At 34.5% G+C, this 20,593-nt stretch overlaps 1 protein-coding gene across 1 annotated transcript; it reads left to right on the top strand.

The window, feature by feature from the left end:
- The first annotated feature begins 300 nt into the window (after nucleotides 1–300).
- CTCFL (CCCTC-binding factor like) lies at nucleotides 301–20,544 on the top strand. The gene is given in 16 exon segments (XM_036751886.1): nucleotides 301–432; nucleotides 435–461; nucleotides 463–486; nucleotides 488–670; nucleotides 672–806; nucleotides 808–891; nucleotides 1,208–1,271; nucleotides 1,274–1,444; nucleotides 4,454–4,624; nucleotides 5,643–5,776; nucleotides 8,605–8,725; nucleotides 9,878–10,027; nucleotides 13,447–13,607; nucleotides 15,119–15,301; nucleotides 17,710–17,833; nucleotides 20,387–20,544. Coding segments are annotated over 16 exon segments (2,022 nt in total).
- The last annotated feature ends 49 nt before the right edge of the window (nucleotides 20,545–20,593 follow it).

Raw genomic sequence — 20,593 nt, forward strand, 5'->3', positions numbered from 1 at the left:
GCCCCGGTTATCGGAAGGCAGTGGGCCCCTGGTTACAGAAAGCCGTGGACCAGCCCCTCTTAGTGAAGGGCAGCGGGCCTGTCCGGGTTAGCAGAAGGCAGACGTTGACCAGCCCCAGTTAGCAAAAAGGGATGGGCCCACCTGGTGTTAGCGGAAGGCCGGGCTGCGGCTTTCAGGAAGCCGCCTCTCCCATTTTAAGGCAGGATATGTGAATGGCCAGGAGACCCAGACCTGAGAGGGTGCAAAAGCAAGGAGGACCCTGACCTAGACTTCTTGGTTTTCCTGAAATAGGCTTCCAGAATGGGGACGGAAGCCTCCGCCTCGCTGGAACAGTTCACTAAGATAAAAGGCACCGATGTGATCGCGGAAAAGGCCAAAGAAAACGATGTAGACAAGGTGTCTAAGCTAAAGGAGAGGCAGAGCAGCTGTGGGCCCTTGAGGTGGACTGTTCTTACGGAGTTCCTTCAAGCCAAGATTGTGGAAGGAGCAGTTGGAATTGGTCCCCTCAAACCAGCAGAATGAAGAGCAGCGTACTTACGCTTGCAAAGCTGTGCATTGTGCCAGCAGATAACGGAACCGCCAGGAGATGAGCCAGATGACGGTGCAGTCAGCGGAAGGGATGCATGTCATGGTGCAGCAGGGAGAGAAGGCGGTTTACAATCGCTTGCTAGTGGTTGCAGCAAGGCATAAATGTCCAGCAGAGTTAGGTGAGATATCCACCGAGAATGTTGCACCAATGTGTTGCAAATAGCATTCAGGAAGAGGTCTTTTCACTTCATGAAATGGAGTTGATGGAGATTAATGTTTGTGGAAGAAAGTATCGAAATTTCCAGTGAAGAAGATATATTGACAGTTAACCCACCATTAGATGAAAACACAGAATTGACAAAGGTAGAAAACTGTTAATATGTACCATTTTAAAGGGCAACACCTTTTAGTCATTCTCTGCAAAATTAGTGATGTGATTTTTTTTTCAGTTTAAAAACAATCTACATAAATACTCAGGGTAGTAACACTAGCACTTGTTAATGTCACAGACGGTCTGAAAAGGAGGGTGAATAAATTGCTTAAATGTATATTTTAGATGTATTTTAGCATTGAAAATATCACACTTTTATTTATGCTTAAGAATGGTTAGTAACTCAGTTAATGTATTAAATTTGAATAAATTTGATATTTTCTGTGATGACTGTATTTTTCTTTATAGGATAAAAGCAAAAATATATATGGGGATGAAGGGGAAGTCCAGCAGCTATGTGAAGAAAGAGAATTCCTGACCAGAAGGAAAATTTATTTACTTTTGAAAAACTCAGAGAGGGAGAAAGGGAAGAAATCATTCTGTTACCAGCTGACTCAGAAACTGAAGAACATGAGGATGTACCTTCATCAGAACAAGATATTGATGAGGTTTCTGAAACTGCCGAAAATCAAGCAAAGACAAAGGGTAGGCAAGATTAAAGTAATTTATGCTATATAAAGTATTTGGAATTAAGAAAAATAGGATTGCAGTTTTTTCATGAAAGGGGAATTCATTCCTCCCATTAAAATGGCCATAATTCTACTGGAAATTTCTAAACAAGCAGGTGATTTTTAGTTGTCTTGAAAATATTAAAAAATGGCTGACAGATGGACTTTTGATCAACTCAAGAATTTTTTTTTCTTTTCTACATGATCTATGGAAATTTCCAATACTGATAAAAATCACAACTCCTCTGTGATTTATACTTATGGAGAATTGCCCAGGGCACTCCGAGGTTAAGTGGCTTGCTTGTCAAAAATAGCACTTGAACAGTCTTCCTGATCCCAAAGCTTGCTGCCAAGTTACCTTTTTTGGAATAAATTAGTTATTAAAAAAAACTAGAAAGATGTTTTAACTGACTTAGTATAGACTGATTTTAAAATGGCAGTAGAAATGCAGGTATGAGTTGTTCTCAGAGTAAACTTTGTGTTTTGACATGGAGCTTATTTGCACAGGAAAGGTTTCATGTATTTTTTAACACCTTACGTGATTCAAGCGTACCCCCAAACAAAATAAATATTGTTTTGTAATATTGGTAGCTTCTTATTTGGGGTGCTATGTAAATACCTTCATGTTTAGATTGTTAGCTTCTATTTAACTTGTTTTATACAAAGCAAAGCATGGTGGATATATTTAATTCAGTTCAATTAGTATATCCAAGGGTGGGGAACCCGCAGCCTTGAGGTCACATGTGGCCCTCTAGGTTCTCAGGTATGGCCTTTTGACTGAATCCAGATTTCACAGAATAAATCCGTTTGCGGGAATTTGAAGTTTGGATTCAGTCAAAGGGCCATACTTGAAGACCTAGAGGGCCATATGTGACCCCAAGGCTGCAGGTTCCCTACCCTGGATGCCATTTGAGGGTGATTTTAGCCAAACCCTTTTTTAAAAGTTATTTTCAGATATCACAGCAAAAGTCTAATTCTGCTGTTCTCAACCTGAATGAAAACATTTGAGTCTACATTTCTGAATTATTAATACCATCTGAAGATATAAATTACATATTTTTGTTATTTTACTTCACAGGTTATTATCAAGAATTGTTAGCAGTTTGGGGATATTTTGGTAGACTGGAATTTAAGGAAAACCATTCTATCAGTTATTCATGTTAGGGGTCCTTGACCAGCAAGGATCCCTATCTCAGTACGCAATGATGAGGTGGGAGTCAGTGAAGATGCAACTCCGATTTATTGGCAGACATTATCCAGTTTTATAGGGTTTTGCACTACATGAGCAGAAGCAGGTGTTCAAGGGGTAAGGGGATGAGAGCATGGGAAGATCGATATCTGGTGGGAAGAATCTGGATTGTTGTAAACTATATTTCCTACAAGCGTATGGGAAAAACTAGGGCTGTAGTAAGGTAGTTTCCATGAGAGTATGGGAACAAAGGGAGGTGCTGTCCTACGGTATCTACGGAGGCATGGGAAGGCTCAGGCATGTAGCCAGCTGATATCAGAGCTGTATGAGCTATGTGAGGCACGGGGCAGGATGCCCTTGTAAAGTATCAAAGATGTTCCAGTAAGTAAAATATCAAAGCATTGTTGTGTTAGGCACTGGTTCAAGAGCATTAGGTAGTGGCCAGCTGTGTTCCTACTGGGCTTGTGAGTCCCTGGTGAATGGACTCTGCCTGCATGAGAAAGGATGGCTACCAGAACGGGAGGGGGCTGTTAGGGACGGAACTCCTTCCTCCGGGCGCCTCCCCGTTCCAACTCCTACTAAGCCTGTCTGGTTTTACCAGGAAACAGGCCAAGTGCTAGGGTCTGAGCAGCCCCGGGGTTGGCACCAACTCCCTACATATTCACAGTTGAGAAATATTTTAAATTATAATTCCTTTTGAATATATTTACATTTTACTTTAGTATCTTAAGGATCCTCAATTTCATTTTTATAGGTAGTCCTATGCTACTCCTACTCCATGCCGTAGGAGATGAGTTCATGAATTGATATGACCAAAAATTCTATCAGCAGATAACGAACTCTCTGGTGGTAAAACCTATCGAAACTTAGCTTTTCTGGTGTTTAGGTGATACATGTAGTTTCTTGCTTAGCCCATACTTGGAACCACTTCAGCTTTGTACAGTCTGCCAGAGCTTATATTTTGCTGTGAATTCAGAATTATCTCCATATCACAGTAATAGATAATGAATAACGTTGATTATTTGATTGGTTAGAAAGTCTAGCAAATGCACATTCAAAATTTTTCAAATGATAGAGTATAAATTTTGTAGTTCCATCTTGGTGTAGAAGCAAGGATGTTTTCTGAAAGATTATCCTGGCAGAACACAAATTCTGACAGGGTGCAAAAACTTTGAATACGTGGTGTCTAGACCACCAATCAAATTATCATTTAAGGAATAGAAACCTAGCTAAATTCAGAGGATTTTATCACCAGAATGTTATCCATCAGGCAGTGATTTTTTTAACCATAATAACTGTTCATCCCACTACCCGTATAACATTGGCCAAGTCACTTAGACTCCCTAGACTTCAGTTGCCTCATCTCTAAAATGAGGGGGTTGAACTAGATAGTTTCTGGAGATCCTTCTAGTTCTAAATCTATGATCCTGTGAACTCATAAACTTTAAGGCACTGTGAGTTGCATCTCTCACTTGATGCAGGGATTTAAGAGTATGCACATTGATGAAATCATAAATATTTTGAAATACTGAGTAAGTAAGTGTTAGCTTGAAGTGTTCGTAAAGTCATCCTTTACTATTTGGTTCCTACAATACAAGAGGTTTTTTTCTTCCCCAGTTGTTTAAATGATACTATCTGTAGAATATAGTATATATTTTCTGAGCTACTTCACTGGATTTTAAAAAGGGGTTTTCAGGTTAAATTTGTTTAATAGAATTTAATGGTAAGCACATTTTTAAAGAATGGAGAACTTTTTTTTTTGTAATTGAATGTAAATGCAACATTTTTATCCTGTAGGAGTGAAACAAACCTTCCATTGTGAAATCTGCATATTCACCTCTTCTAGAATCTCAAATTTTAATCGTCATATGAAAACTCACTCTGATAAAAAACCTCATACGTGTCATCTCTGTCTGAAAGACTTCCGTACTGTTACCCTTCTGCGGAATCACGTGAATACGCATACAGGTAAACTAACTGGGAAATCCATTTCTTTTATCTGATGACTATCAAAACCCAACAAACCTCAGCTTATACATAGAAACATATTACATGATTAGTAAGTATTGCACATTACACTAGGATTAGGGTATGAGATGGGAGGTAGGTTTCAATATGAAATATATCAAACAAAATCAGTAGATGAGTAGCATACTTAAATTACATGTTTGCAAATAAGTATGATCTTAAGATTATCCAAAAATATCTTATAGGTAAGTAATACTGATTGAAAATCTACTTTTGAAAAGAAGTTGTAACTTAAGATTATAGGACAACTGGTTTCAGTAGCTGTTGAGAGAATGGGGACAAGGGAAAGAAGGGAAGACAGCTCTTAGGTGGGTGAAAAAGTTTTAAGACCTCCGAGAATGGGATATTGTTCTATTAAAGAGGAGTGCATATATTAATGGTTAATTATACATGTTCAGGAGAAACAAAATTTTAAAAGGAGGTCCTGGGAGAGGAAAGGATAGAGGAGTACCTATGTATGTTAGTGTCAGATGTCTAATACTTTATAACATTACACTTAAAAAATTTAGCTGAGTTTGGAGAATATGGCAGTGTACTACATCAGTACCAAATAAAGCTGTAAACTAAATACTTTAATCATAAGTGTTCATTATACTCTTCCCACTATGGGAATCAGGAAGAGAGGATTCAAGAAGTAATAGTGCTATGTTTTTAATATTTTCTCTCTTTTTTAATGTTAAAATCAATAATCCCAGAATGAAGCCAGTTAGAGCTAATTACAGATTCCTAAATGTAGTCTTTTTAATTATCTATAGAAAATATTCTTTGCTCAGACCTGAAAAATTATCCCATTCTACTAATGATGCATCATGGTTCAGCATTATATCTTATCCCTTTTCAAGCTATTTAAAATTTAACATGACCTTATATTTCTATATTATAGATTTATTGCTGGAAAACCTAATGAGTAAAACCTCATTCACAAAATTTTAAAGTAGAAAAACATTGTCTTTTACAGGAACCAGACCACATAAATGCAGTGACTGTGATATGGCATTCGTGACTAGTGGTGAACTTGTGCGACACAGGCGTTATAAACATACTCATGAGAAACCATTTAAATGTTCAATGTGCAAATATGCTAGTGTAGAAGTAAGTGCATTTCTAGATCCTTTAGCATACTTACTTTTCATATGCTTAAAGTTTGATATTCTTACGAGAAATTGTAGTAGATATGCTTTTAATTGTTAATAATGATGTATGCCAAAATGATGATTTATAAATCTAGACTAAAAACACCTTTTAATACAGTGGATAATAAACTGTTTTCTATGTTTTCTAAAGTTCAAATAGAAAAATCTATTTCTCATTTTCTGTGATTACTAAGCAGTAAGGAAGGGAAGTTGTACACAAATGCCATATGAACATATTTGTGTTAATTAAATAAAAGAAAAACTAATCAGTAACTGAATTTAAGGCTATTTACTTCCTTTTTGAAGTGAGCATTTCTCCCAGTCTGAGATTTCAGTGTAATAAGTCATGGTTGGAAATGTCATGAATTTATAGCTGTCTTTAGTATAATTTCAGAATGAAACTATGTTCAAGAAATACCAGACACAATTTTACATTGTTTTGCCAAGTAGTTTAAGGTAGAATTCACTTGTATTCAATGTTAAATGATTTCAAAATAGATTTTATCTAGCCTTTTGACGTGTGTCTATTCTGAATTTTTGAGCATAACTCAGTTGCAGTTGAGATTGACCATTTGCTCCTTTCGAATTAAGGGCAAGTTTCCAAAAGCATAAAATTTGAGCATAGTTATTTTCCACTCTCAGTTACAGAAATGCTGCCATTTTAACATTTGGCCTTATATAGCATAATCATTTCACAAAGAAAATTATATTTCACTTATACATAACAGCAGTCTCACTTTTCAAGTAAAATGACAGCAAAAAAATTAGCTCTTCACCAATTGTCAGAAAAATATTTAGGGAAAGATACATTGGAACAGTGTACTGAGACTGATGGAAAGAGAAGTATTACACATAGGAGACACTAAAGAAGCACACTAACTTTAAAGTGAATAATAATGACATAGTGCTATAGTTTCTTAAGCATACGTGTTACCAGAATCTTCATAAAATAACTTTTAAAAAATATTCTGTACCTACATCATAGAAAGTTTACAACTTTATCCTGAAATTAATGTTTTTAAAATGTAGCTACATCGGAATTTGGGGAATAAAAGAAATCTGGGCAGTCGCATAGTCTATCACTTTGCTTTCCGACAATTCTGCTCTTAAACCATTCCAGAAAGATGACAATCTGTCCCCAAGGGTCAAAATCCACATCATACATGCTAGAGAGAATATGTGGGATTGATATTCATTGTCATGTGATTGTCCTTTTCTCCTCTACCTTTAGCATATCATAAGGAAAGAGGTCAAAAGCTTGATTGAGTCTATCTTTTAAAACCTCCAGGAAATGAGATTGTATACTCATTGTTTGGAAATTTTTCCTTATATCTAACTAAAAGTCTTTCTATCATAGTTTAAATCAGTTTCCTCTTGTTTTACCCTTTCGTATACTTGAAAACATATTGAATTGCTACACAACTTTATCTTTCCCAAAAAAATTTAGTTCCTTTGCATTTTTTGTATTTTCTGATCGTTGACACCTTTTGAACTGCATGCTCACTTTTTGTACCATAGACATCATATCCTAGAGACCAGAGATGCACAATATATACAAAGGCTATTATCACCTGTGTTGGTAATGACTGTTGGAGTTGTGTATAGAATAAAGGCTGTTCATAGCCTCTGCGTGAATTCTGAATAAAGAATTATGTGTCTACAGCCTGGCAAAACTATATCTCAGTGGCTACAGGGAGAGGTTTGAGGAAAGAAGTTAAGGACCAAGGAAAGGAAATTAGCTAAATGATGATATATAGGATTTTTCCTCCTTTACTTGCAGTTCTGTTAGTGTTGTGCTGGCAAAATAGAATGTTAAAGCTTGGGGAAGATCTTCAAAAGAAGAGCTAGAGATACAGCAAAGCATGAAGAAAGATTTTTTAGGAAGGGCTTTTGATTCATTTGCTCTAAAAGGTGCCTACTGGTAGAATAAGTCCATGTCTTTTGAGGCAATTAGTATATCTTACAGAAATAGAAACTAGACCTGTTAATTTCATTGGTATAGGGATCTCCAAGGTGAGGTAATTCCCCCTTAATGCCTTCTGCCTAGTTAGGTTTGGGATAGAGACTGGACTAGTAATTTCATTGGTACAGGAAACTGTCAGGTGAGGAAACACCTTCTACCAGTGCAAGTTAACCACCTTCTTTGTAGTTGCCTAGAGTAATGAGAAGTTAAGCTTCTTGGACCTGCCTCAGATCATACAACCAGTATATATTAGAGGTGGGACTCTCATTGCTTTAAGGCTATACCACAACTACCTCTTATACCCTTAAAATAAGAGCACATTTGAAGTAGGGATGGAGGAAATTGTGAATGTAATATGGTAACACATATTATCTTGTCCTATAGGGGTCTAATAATTAAAAAATTCTGATAACATTAAGGCAGTTAGAAATTGATGGTTTTTGCCTTTGTGCTTCTATAATGTAATGTAGTATAAATTTTGTGAGTGTTGAGCATATGCTGCCATAGAAACAAAATAAAATGCAAGCAATTGAGTAGCTAAAACTGAAATTTTCCTTTGTAAAGTGAAAGTAAATAATGTTGCTTAGAACTAGATTTTAACCTACTTTTGTTCATCTACTGATTACAATATAAAATACCACATAATGTGTTATAGCTTTTTATTTTATTTTCAGTTACTTGTACAAAATGTTTTGATTGAAAGAAAAATAATTTGTTTCAACATATATAAGGATAATTGGATATTTTGAAGGCATACAATTTGTTTTTTCCAATTTTTGGTTTTACAACAAAGTTTGTATTTGTATCTTTCACTTGCATATTAGGCAAGCAAATTGAAGCGCCACATACGTTCACATACTGGAGAACGTCCTTTTCACTGTTGTCTCTGTAGCTATGCTAGCAAAGATACCTATAAGCTGAAAAGACACATGAGAACTCATTCAGGTAAAAACTTTTTCATATTTAAGTTCAACCAAGTAATACCATATTCAAATTTGATAGTGTTGGGAATAATTATATTTTAATTGTAGAATAATTATGGTATTATTATAGAACTCTAGAATTTATATAGAAGCTATAGAATAATTATAGATCATAGATTTGGAGCTGAAGGAGATCTCAGAAATGATCTAGTCCAATCCCTTAATTTTACAGATGAGGACAAGAAGGCCCAGAGAGCTTAAAGGACTTACCAAAGGTCACACAATAACATAGCCGAGATTTGAACAAAAGTCCTCTGTGTACCAATTCTGATTTCAAATCCAGTGTTATTTCTGCTGCACAATTATATCTTGAATGTTATATTTTGAGATTCAGAACATCAAGAACAGTTACACTTGCTTATTGGTTTGAGCTTAGAGTAACTTATATAAAACCACAAGATGTTTCCTTTTCTGAATTTTTGTAATGCTGAAAATAAAACTTCTGAAATCAGCCTGAAAAGTTACTTAGGTAACTTCTATGCACCATTAGAATTACTGAATTACTATTGGACTGCTCAGATCCCTTTCAACTCTAAATCTACGTTCTTTTAATTTAACTGAAGTCATCCTACTTAATTAGGGACTTAGCACATCAGAACGGTGTTCAGATAAATAAGCTATAAAACAACAAATGCCAACAAAACCTAGATACAAACTAGTGTCGTGTCTTCCATGAAGTTTTCTTCATTTCTCCATCCCCTACCATTTAGAACATTTTCCCCCTAAAATTACCTTGAATTTATGTATATGTTGAATCCCTCCTAATAGCTTATGAACTCCTTGAGGTCAGAAGTTTAAAATGTTTTTGGTTTTGCATTCTCAATGCCTTGCATATCTAACAAAAGTAGAATTTTATTAGATCTTTGTTTGAATTAGATTCCATTGGACCACAATGTGTCTATCGTCTTACTAGAGCCATATTTATTTACTTCAATATTTTATTTTTCCCCAATTACATGTTAAAAATTTTTGACTTTTTTTTAAAGTTTTGAGTCCCAAGTTCTATTCATCCTTCCCCCTCCCCTTCCCCTCCTCCGTCCCTGAGACAGTGAGCAATTATACTAGAGCCATTTAATCCTGACACATACATTTCATCTGTCATCTTGATTCATAGGTGAAAAACCTTATGAATGCTACGTCTGCCATGCCAGATTCACTCAGAGTGGGACCATGAAAATGCATATACTACAGAAGCATAGTGAAAATGCCCCTAAACATCAGTGTCCGCATTGTGCTACAGTCATTGCAAGAAAAAGTGACCTGAGTGAGTAGTTGGTTGTTTTAATCAAGTTTACATTGATATTCTTTCTCACATGTGTTAACTTCTGTCATTTCCAGTAGAAATTTCTTCCTTCACGAAGTGATCTGTTGCCATCTTGTGGCTAGAATGACAAATACATGTTCATAACACTATCAGCACATTTGTTAAGTTTTGAGTTTCAAAGCTCTTTCACATACATTTTCTTACTGGGTCTTTGCTAGAAGCCTCTAAGGTAGGCAGGGACACCATTATTATCCCCATTTTATACAGATGAGGATACCGAGGCTGACAGCAGTTAAATGACATGCCCAAGGCAAGTAAGTGGTAAAGATGAGTAGAATGCAGGTCTTGACCCCTAAACCAATGGCCTCCAAAACAGTGTACTTCTTCTCATGTGGCTTTTGACATTTATGAATGAATATTTGAAGTCAATTAATCAGTTTGGTTAAATTGAAATTATTAATATGAATTATAAAATTAATAACATGATTTAATTTGTGGAAATTGAAGTTTATAAGGATCAAGGTTGGATCAACTTACATTTGTTATTAATGTTGAAAAATACTAACTAATGAGGTTACAGGAGTTTTAGAATTGTTTACATTTCTATTAACAGATTCAGGTATGCTAGGATCATAGGTTCTTAGAATTAGAAAAGATCTTAGAGAACAGCTAACATAAATCCCTTCCCAAATTCAAGAAATTACTCCCTTTGTACTATCCCACTGCTTGAACATTTCCAGTAATGGCAAACTCACTACCTCAGAAGCCTGTTCCATTTTTGAAGGGCGATAATTATTTTAACTAATCTCATATCAAATTAACATCTGCCTCACTGACTTCCACCTATGAATTGTAGTTTAGTCCTCTTCTACATGATCCTTTTTCCATATGACATCCCTTTAAATATTTTAAGACAACTATTATTTTCACCCTAAGTCTTCTCTTCTTCAGACTAAAAATTTTCAACTCATTCAACCATTTTTCACATGAAGAGTTTCTAGAACTCTTCACATCTTGGTTGCTTTTCAGAGATAAACTTCATTTTGTCATTGCCCTTTTAATGTGACATACAGAGCTATATACGGTACTTCAGATTTGCTCTGATCAGTGGATAGTGTATTTCTGTTAATGTAACTCAAGCACCTATTAATCCATGTCTCTCCCTCCTCTACTTGTGTAACTGAGTTTTTTAAGAAACTTTGGGTCCACATATTTAACTTTCCAAGAGCTTTTTGAATATTTACTTATTATTTCTCCCAGCTTTGTGTCTCCCCTCTCCTGGCATTGCTACCTTAAATCATTTGCTAAGTGGCATAAGGAAATCGGATTCCATCTAACAACACTGCCATCTAGCTTACATTTCTCCACCTTCAAGTTTATAAAACCTTATCATTTCTGAAAAGGATGTTAGAAATCTTTTAGTTTACTCTCACTCCTCCTCCCACTAGACCTTTGTTTTATATTATGAGAATGCTAAAGCTTAGAAGTCAAATAACTTGCCCATGGTTATACTACTAGATAGTGGCAGCATCAGAATTAGAACTCAAGTCTCTTGACTTTCTGTTTAGGGCTTGTCCATAAGTATATCATAAGAGATTTTCTTTGATATCTTGCCAGAATCAGTATATTGACAACTCTCCTCTGATCTAATAATCTAATGGCTCCAAAAATGGGAAATTGGTACTTTAGCTAATTTTTAGATGAAGGAGACATTTACATGAAGTAGCATGGATTTACTTAACAGTCTCTCGAACAATCCATTCTACAATTTCTTTTGGTATTCTGCTCAACAGTCTTTATTTCTAGAATCTATTTTTCTAGGTTTGGAAAGGTTTTGAAAAGTTTGTTTCCAGTTTTGTTTTCTATGATTCCTCAGATATTACAGATGGAAGTTCCTGAGCCCATGTACAGATTTTTTCAGTGCCATGGGTAGAATTTGTTCATGCCTGAAAACTTGAATTTATTTAAAGGACTTTCTTATTATACTTAAATGTGCTTCAGGTCTCTCAGAATCATATTGTTTCCAAATTTTTGAGTCTTAGAAACATTCCAGTTCTCTTTGTCATCTGTTCACATCATACCATCATCCCTCAAGCAATAGGCCTGTTCCTTCGTTACTGTTTTCTTTGCTAATTGCTAAATAACAGTCCTCTTTTACTGCCATTATCATTTTTATCAATTAGTTGGTTAGTATTTAGAAGTTTAGTCCTTGATGTTATAACACTTCTAAGAAACGTGTTGTTAATTCTGAGCATTCTAACACAGTGAGTATGGTACTGTGTGATAAGTTCCCAGTGGGACTTTAAAGCGTATATGAATTTTTAAAAGCAGGGTTACAGAGAAAGCCCTAGTGATATTTTTCTCATATTGTCTTAAGAAAACAGTATTGCCTATATAGCATCCAATTAGTGGTTCATATGTGGAGTGTCCCAAAAGTCTTAATATGGTTTTAAACCCCCACGCCTTTTCTCCCTTAGCCTAAAACTGCACTAAGACTTTTGGGACACATTATACAGCTATCCCTTCCATGTCACAGGGCTTAGGGGCACCGCACCCCCGTGATCTGGAAAATCCAAGTAAAATTGTTTGGCCCTCCCTGCATACCAGAGAAAAAGTCTAATTTTTTCTTTTTCTTTTACGGGGTATTTCCACTACCTTATTGTAAAATTTGGGTTAAGCATTTGTCATAGGCTGTGTTTCATCTTTGACTTCCACAAAACTCCCAAAAAATACCCTTTTAATTTCTTATGCCAACTCATAATATCAAAACTGAGATGGGGAAAGTCGCGATGTGGAAGGGATAATTGTATTCCATATTTCCCATGTAAGTTGGTTGTTTAACCTAGTAAATTCGCATGCAAATTGCTTTATTAGAAACAGAAGCTATTTGAATAAGTATGAGTCAGCATAAGTGGGATGTATCAAAGCTATGCAATTACCAGCTTTTTGTTTGGCTTCTTACACAGAGTATAACAGAATTGTCATGCCTAAAAGCCTGATTCAATTGAGCAAAAATCACAATATAGCATGCTTAATCAGACCTTGATAAACATCTCAAATGAGAAGAGACACATGAAGTGTCATTTGGTTGTAGCTCACATAGCATTTTTAGTGCTTGAATCTTTAGAATATTAACTAACAATCACCAAACATAATCTTAAATTTTAAAAGAAAGGGAAATACCTCATTTTTGTAGAAGGTAGAGAGTGTGTGTATGAAAACCACAGCTATAAAAACAATCCTCTAGTTCTATAGCCAACGAGCATCCGTTAAAATACTTTCAGCCTTATACTAAATTCCTTTCTTTAGTGATGAATATTATTTAAGTGAGATTCTAGTAGATGGTTAGTTTGGAGAAGAAAAAAATGACTAGTCTTACTGGAAGCTGATAGGTACAACAATTTGTTAAATTTTTTTAGGTGTCCATTTGCGAAACTTACATTCCTATAAGGCTACAGAGATGAAATGCCGTTACTGTACTGCTGTATTTCACGAACGCTATGCTCTCATTCAGCACCAGAAAACTCATAGAAATGAAAAAAGGTTCAAATGTGATGACTGCAATTATGCCTGCAAACAGGTATTTTATGTGTCAGTGTATTGGAGTTTTGGAATGCATGACAATAGAATATGGTAGGTAAGAATCAGGTAGGCATTCTATCACTTTTTAAGATCTTAGCGAACCCATCCTGTTTTTAAAGGACTATTTCAGAATATTGGATTGACCACCACTACCACCTGGTGAACTTGGGGAGGATGATATGCACAGGTTGGGTAGGCATGGATGGTTTACAGTCTGCATCATTTGAGGGAATAGCCACATGGATAAGATCATAGATCCATTTAAGTATTTCAGAATAATAAGAAAACTTCCACAAATCAGTGCTTTAAAACTTGTTTCCTATTATAAATATTTTGTCATTGATTGTGAGGTAAAAAGGATCATAATGTATTAATTAGTACCCAACCTCATCCCACCTCCAAAAGATCAACTCCTTTCTATGACTACATGATTTCTTTCAATGCCAGCACCATTTTCCTAGCCTCCTATAAGGTTGACACTTTGGTGTCACCTTAGATTCCTTCCTCTGCCTTGATTTCCACATTCAGTTAGTAGCTAAGTGTTATAGGTTCTACCTTCGCAAAGTCTCTTGCATTCATCCCCTCATTTCCAGTTGTACTGTTGCTGCCCTAATTTAGCTCTTATTACTGTTAACTTCGATTATTATAATACCTTTGCCTCTGGTTACTTTCCTTCCTCTAACTTCAGTCCATTCTACTTTTTGAATCTCTGTGTCTGCTGTTAAAAAAAAAAAACCTTTCAGTGGCTTCCCATTTCTAGCTAAATAAATCACATGGAATTCAAGATGTCCACTACTCAAATGGATTAGAAAAGGATGATTGGCTACCAAGAGCACTTAAGAAGCTGTTGTGGTAATCCAAAAGAAGTCATGAATTTCTTTCAAATATTTACCAAATATGTTAGGGAAAATTTATTTTTAGCACATTTTAAAAATTACTTATAGCACCTTTGAGAGTTAGAACATTGTTATTTTTGGAGAAATTATCTCCAACCCTAGAGGTCGTCTGAATTAAAAGTTTAATAGATTTGACAAACTCAACATCATCGTATATATTAAGTTGCATGCTCACTTTAGCAATATAAATTCATGTAATTATAAATGTAAGAATTAGTATCCACACTCATCGCTGTTTTTGTAGGGGGAAAAATATTAGTATGAGGTTCCATTGCAGGATTGTGCACAGCACAGTGTGCTATGTAGAACTGGGAAATCAGCAAGTAATGAAACTGTTTAAGTTACACTGTTGAATTGTGTGGTTAATCCCTAAAGGGCAAGGACAAAATAGATAAATCTTTAAAATATCATGTGTGCAAGTCCTTAATCAGTCCTTTTGGGGGATATTTTTCTGAGGTGATTCATAGTTGGAATCAACCATCACGTACTTATGGAGGATCTGTTTGCTGATTACCATGCTAGGTTCTGTGAGAGAGAACAATCTAAGTAGGAGAGACATGGAATGACTATTGTACTTTGGGCTTTTGCTTAATTGGATTTTTTTTCTTTCTAGGAGCGACACATGACAGTCCATAAACGTACCCACACGGGAGAGAAACCATTTACCTGCCTTTCCTGCAATAAATGTTTCCGGCAGAAACAACTTTTAAATGTTCATTTCAAGAAATACCATGATAAAAATTTCATACCAACTGTTTATGAATGCCCCAAATGTGGCAAAGGTTTTTCACGATGGGTAAGATACTTTAAGGAAACATAGTTAATTCTGGAAAGATTCTGTTATGACAAAGATGACTACCATACTAGAAAAAAAGCTTTTTCTCTATTGGAAAAAGCTCTGCAGGGCACTGATCACATTTACTATGCCTATATTATCCTAAGGCACACAATTTAGACAGTATTAGTACCACTATAAAATGTAATTATAAAATGCTTTTTTGTCTTGTTTTGTTGATTTTAAGGTTTGGGATTTTTTATGTTTTATTGGTCCTTTTTGTTTTTTACAAGTTGCTTCTCAGTAACTGCCCTTTCTCCATAGATCTTTCCGTTATAACAAAAAAAACAGTCAGTCAGAACTAAATGACACAGTAATTTAGTCAGACAACATATGCAACATTTCCCACTCATAGTCTACTGCCTCTCCACTGAAAGGAGGGAAATGTATTTCATCAATGATTCTCTGGAATGAATATTAGTAATTGGCATTTAATCTGATTTTTAATGTCTTTTAGTGTTGTTTTCATTTATATCATTATTGTACTATATATTATTTCTTGGTTGTAATTTCTTCATTCTGTAGCAATTTCCATTCAGGCTTCCAGTATGATTTATCATGTTCCTAATTTCTTACAACACATATTTCATTGAATTAACATCATAATCTATTCAGCCATTTCCCAAATTATGGGCACCTGCTTTTTGTTCAGTTGTTTTGCTACTTCCAAAGATGTTGACTATGATTGTTTTGGTATATATGGATATTTTTTCTGTCATTGATGCCTAGTAGTGGGAACACTGGGTCAAAAGATGTGAAGAGCTTAATGTGTTTGGTAGTTTAGAATTAGATAAAAGTGGGAATCTGCATGAGTTAATTATTAAAGTACAATATCACTCTAAGAATTTTATAGCAAGTAAGTCATGTCCAAAGGTAAAACTTCTGAGAAGCTTCTTGACTTTCCAGAATAATAACTTTTTGTTTAAATTTTTTATATATTTACTTCATGAGACTACTAACTGCTAATGAGTCTAACTCTGTCCAGATCTCCCCTGTTTTTTCTAATTTTTACTTAAAAATTTTTAGATGGAAATCCCAATGTTACAAAGAATAATAATCACATATGAAAACGAGTATATATGGTCCGGTTCGAAGAAATATAGGAAAGGGCACTAGTACCTCCATTATTATATTATGATTTTATGTATATATATATATATAACTGTATATTATATATGATTATATTCATGCATATGAATATATAATTTTATATTATATGATCCATATGTTATATATGACTATAACTAAAATGAACATGTATAGATTTTTCTATGCTATTTCATTATGCGATGGATAGAGGACTGGACCAAGAGTCCAGAGACCTGAATTTGAATCCTGGACCTTCTATGAACTAACAGTATAATCTCAAGCAAGTCATTTTCTTTCACTGGGTCTCATTTTCTAATCTGTAAATTCAGAGGGTTGGATAAAATTATCTCTAAGAAGGTATCATGCTAGAGTGGAAATAATGTTGGATTGGGAGTCAGAGAACCTGAATTAAATCTGAACTTTGCCATTTATCATCCTTGTGACCTTGTGACCAAAGCACAAAGCTTCAATTTCCTCAACTATAAAATGAGGGGGTGGGACTAAATAATCTGTAAGATCTCCTCTATCTTTTATCTATGATAGTATGATTTCATCTAGCTCTAACAATCAATCTATAATTTTGAGTTCAGAAATTACTTTAACTGTATCTTTTGCTTTATGAATAGACACATTTTAGAAAATCTGGCTGTAAAGTGACTCTTAATGTACTATTTACTTCTGTTGTAAAACAAGACCTATATTCCTCATGAAAATAATTCCCCTTTACTGAAGTAGTTTGTCTTAAATGTTCCCACTGGTATGCTGAATGTTTTTTTGGGAACTTTCTTGCCACACTTTGAATACTGCATTGCTTTTTTAGCAACAGGCTCTTCTCTATCTTGCTGCACCATATGTTGCTTTATCAGATGATAAGAATTTCTTCTTCTTCCTCCTACACTTTCATAGTTCCCCAAATTTAACTTCACTTTCTCCTTTTCTAAAAGTATTTAATAAAACAATGCTATGACAGACCATGACAGTAAAAGACTATTTCATGTGACCTGAAAATTCCTTAAGGGCAGAGTTTTGGGGTTTCTTTTCATTTTTTAAAGGATCATCTACATAATTCTATAAATTCCATAAAATGGAGAACTATTCAGCTATACATGGTTGAGAATATCTATACTAATAATAGTATCATCCTTATTTTTACAAATGATTAAAGGCAGACATGGCCCAGTGTTTTCTCAGTGTTTATGCCTTAGAGTATAAATATTTTGCTAAAATATTGAAAATAATGGTACTTTCATTATCCTAACTCTGAAACATTTTACCAACAGAATAATATGCGCAAACATTCAGAGCATTGTGAAGTGGTAAGAGGAAAGGCTGTTCTGTCAGCAAAAGAAAGAAAAAATAAAAAGAAAAAACAGAAGGGCCCAAAACAAGGTTCAAATGAAGAAGGTAAACACCCTGTTTGATGAGCCTTAGCGAACTCATGAGATATCGAGTATAGCCATACAGAGTCTTTGGCCTTATAGGGTAGAGGCTGGTTTTTATGTTTGCTTAGATAAGTTGGAACATCTCTATTTGCTTTTGGGAATGAATCAAAACCATGCATTTTTAAATATATAGCTTCTTCAAATATGAAATACATCATTGAGAAGTACAAATAGAAATTATTTTAAATTATAGTACCAGTCTGTGATTTTTCTGAAGCATTTCAATGAACCTGATGGATATTTTTAATTTTCATGTAGGAGATTGTTCATTATCTAGGGATAATCCATAACTTATAATGTAGAGTAGTATTCTTTAGGGGTCATGTAATTCCATTCTCTTACTTATCTATAAGCAGAATAATGCCTAAAAGCATCTACAGTAACTATTTGATTGTTTATTCTAAAGGCTCTAAAAATTTATTACAATTGCATTTCAACTTCTAAAAAAAGCATTTTTCTTTTATTTAAAAAATTAATCTATTACACAATTTTTACCAAAAAAGAAAAAAAAATTGTGGGGTTTTATATATGAGTAATAAATGCACACTTAGTTATGATACCGAAGAAATTTTGATATAATGAGAAAGTCTGGAAATGTAAGCATCTGTTGGTAATCTCATGTGATTAAAACTCCTAATACAAATAAAAATTAGAGAAACATTTAAAATAATGATTGATGTAAAGAAAACTGCCCCTAAATTGTTACTATTATGCCTTAGATACTCAGTGGCAGCACATCTTTGTTAAACTTGGAGTTAACATCTGCTACCTGCTTATGTTGACTGTTGATGCTCAAAAAAGGATAAAATATTTTGTAAAGAGACAAAGATGCACCTCACTTTATATTTATTTTCCTATCTAAGACTGTCTTTGAAACCCCAAATTCCTTCAGATGTAGTCAATAAAAGGCAAATTAGTCAATTTTGAATAGATTTTTAAGGATTTAATTAAAAATTAATATCTCTAATCATGATGGAAAGTATGGGGGGAAATAAGAAAGAACATAAAGAGGGCAAAGGAAACATAAAAGTAAAACCAAGTTAAAAATGATTTATGTAGAAGATGAATTTTAGTATTATATAGATTTCAAACTGCCCAAGATTTAGAAATTCTTTTAGATAATTGAAAAAAATATCTGAGGTTTTTAGAATCAGAATTTTAATTTTGGGGTAATATCTGTTGTGATTGGTAGAAATATGGAATATAAGAATAAAATAATAATTTCATAAAACTCACAAAGTGCTTTGCATCCATTGTCTCATTTGAATCTCACAACAACTGTATGAGGTGAGTACTTCAGATATTATTATCCCTACTTTTCAGATAATGAAACCCTAAGTCTCAGGGAAGCTAAATAATTTGCCTAAAGTCACTCAATTAACGAGTGTCACAGATTCAGAACTCAGTTTTTCCTGCCTCCAAATCCAGAACTCTTTCCACTATGCCAAACTGCCTGTCTTCCCATTCTGGCTACTTTGCACTGTAGTCAAAGTGGAACCTAGTAAGCATGATAATTTCATGCTGGCCTTCACTACCAGAGCAAAGCATAAAATTGATAAAATTATTATGGACAGTGCAGGTTAGGTGCTTCATTTTGCAGTTGATGTTTTTACTCATTTTATGCAGATTATTATCTAATGTGTCTGCTTTATTCTGCCAGTGAGAACAGGATGTTTTCCTTTACAGTATACTAGTCTTAAATAGCCAGACTACTGATAGGCCTCTTGAACATCAAGTCCAGTGTCATTTTTTTTTACAGGGAAGTACTTAGAAACCCTTGCATTGATATAGACTAACAGTATTTTTTAAGAAGCCCCCTGTGATATTTGAAACTGAAGATATTCTTCCTTCTCATGTTTGTAGCAGGAAAGCAGAGTAGTCCCTTGGGCATTCTTGGCCAATAAGAAAGTTTATCAAAAGGTATGAATAATAGTCACTGGTACAAATATTTAGAATGCTCTTTTGTAATCCTCATTACCCAGATTTAGACTTCCTAAAAATTGGGACAAAAATCTGATATTTCATATGCTTCATAGCACCCAGCACAATGCCTTGGATATGGCAGGTACCCAGTAAATATTTGTTGATTGAACAGACAAACTAGAAGTAATGGACAAATGGAAAGTCACAGCTTTTTTTGATTACAATAGTTGTGTCCTGTCTCTAACAGAAACAAAGCTGTTTTGGAAAAGAACAACTTGAATTTTTAAGCTACTATGAAATAAAATGTTGGTTCTAGAATATTTTTCTTATTTGGAGCAAGCAGATGCAATTAAATACTAAGTTGATCTCTGAAATATCATTTGAGGGCCTAAAATGAACACACAAATAGTAAGGGCACAAAACAGAAGTATTCATGCTATGCTATCATCAAAGGATTAGTACTCTAAAATATTTCATTTCATGCTTTATATCAAGTTACTTTTCAGCATATATTTGTACATTTGCAGCTTATAAATTCTGATTTTAATGTATCATTCCTAATGTCAAATATGGTCTCTTTTTTCCTATAAAGCTGTTGAGCAAATGCCAGTTGAAGATATTTCCATTGTAAACATAGAACATCATACAAATGAAATTATTCCTGCCATATACGCCATAGCAACAGATGTTACTGAAGAACCAAAAACAGAAGTGACCTGTGAAATGATCCTCAACATGATGGATAAGTGATGCAGATTAAAATTTTGCATTTCCTTTAGTACCTCATTTTTAATTAAGG

This window comes from Trichosurus vulpecula, chromosome 3 (assembly GCF_011100635.1).
Source record: "Trichosurus vulpecula isolate mTriVul1 chromosome 3, mTriVul1.pri, whole genome shotgun sequence".
Lineage (NCBI taxonomy): Eukaryota > Metazoa > Chordata > Mammalia > Diprotodontia > Phalangeridae > Trichosurus > Trichosurus vulpecula.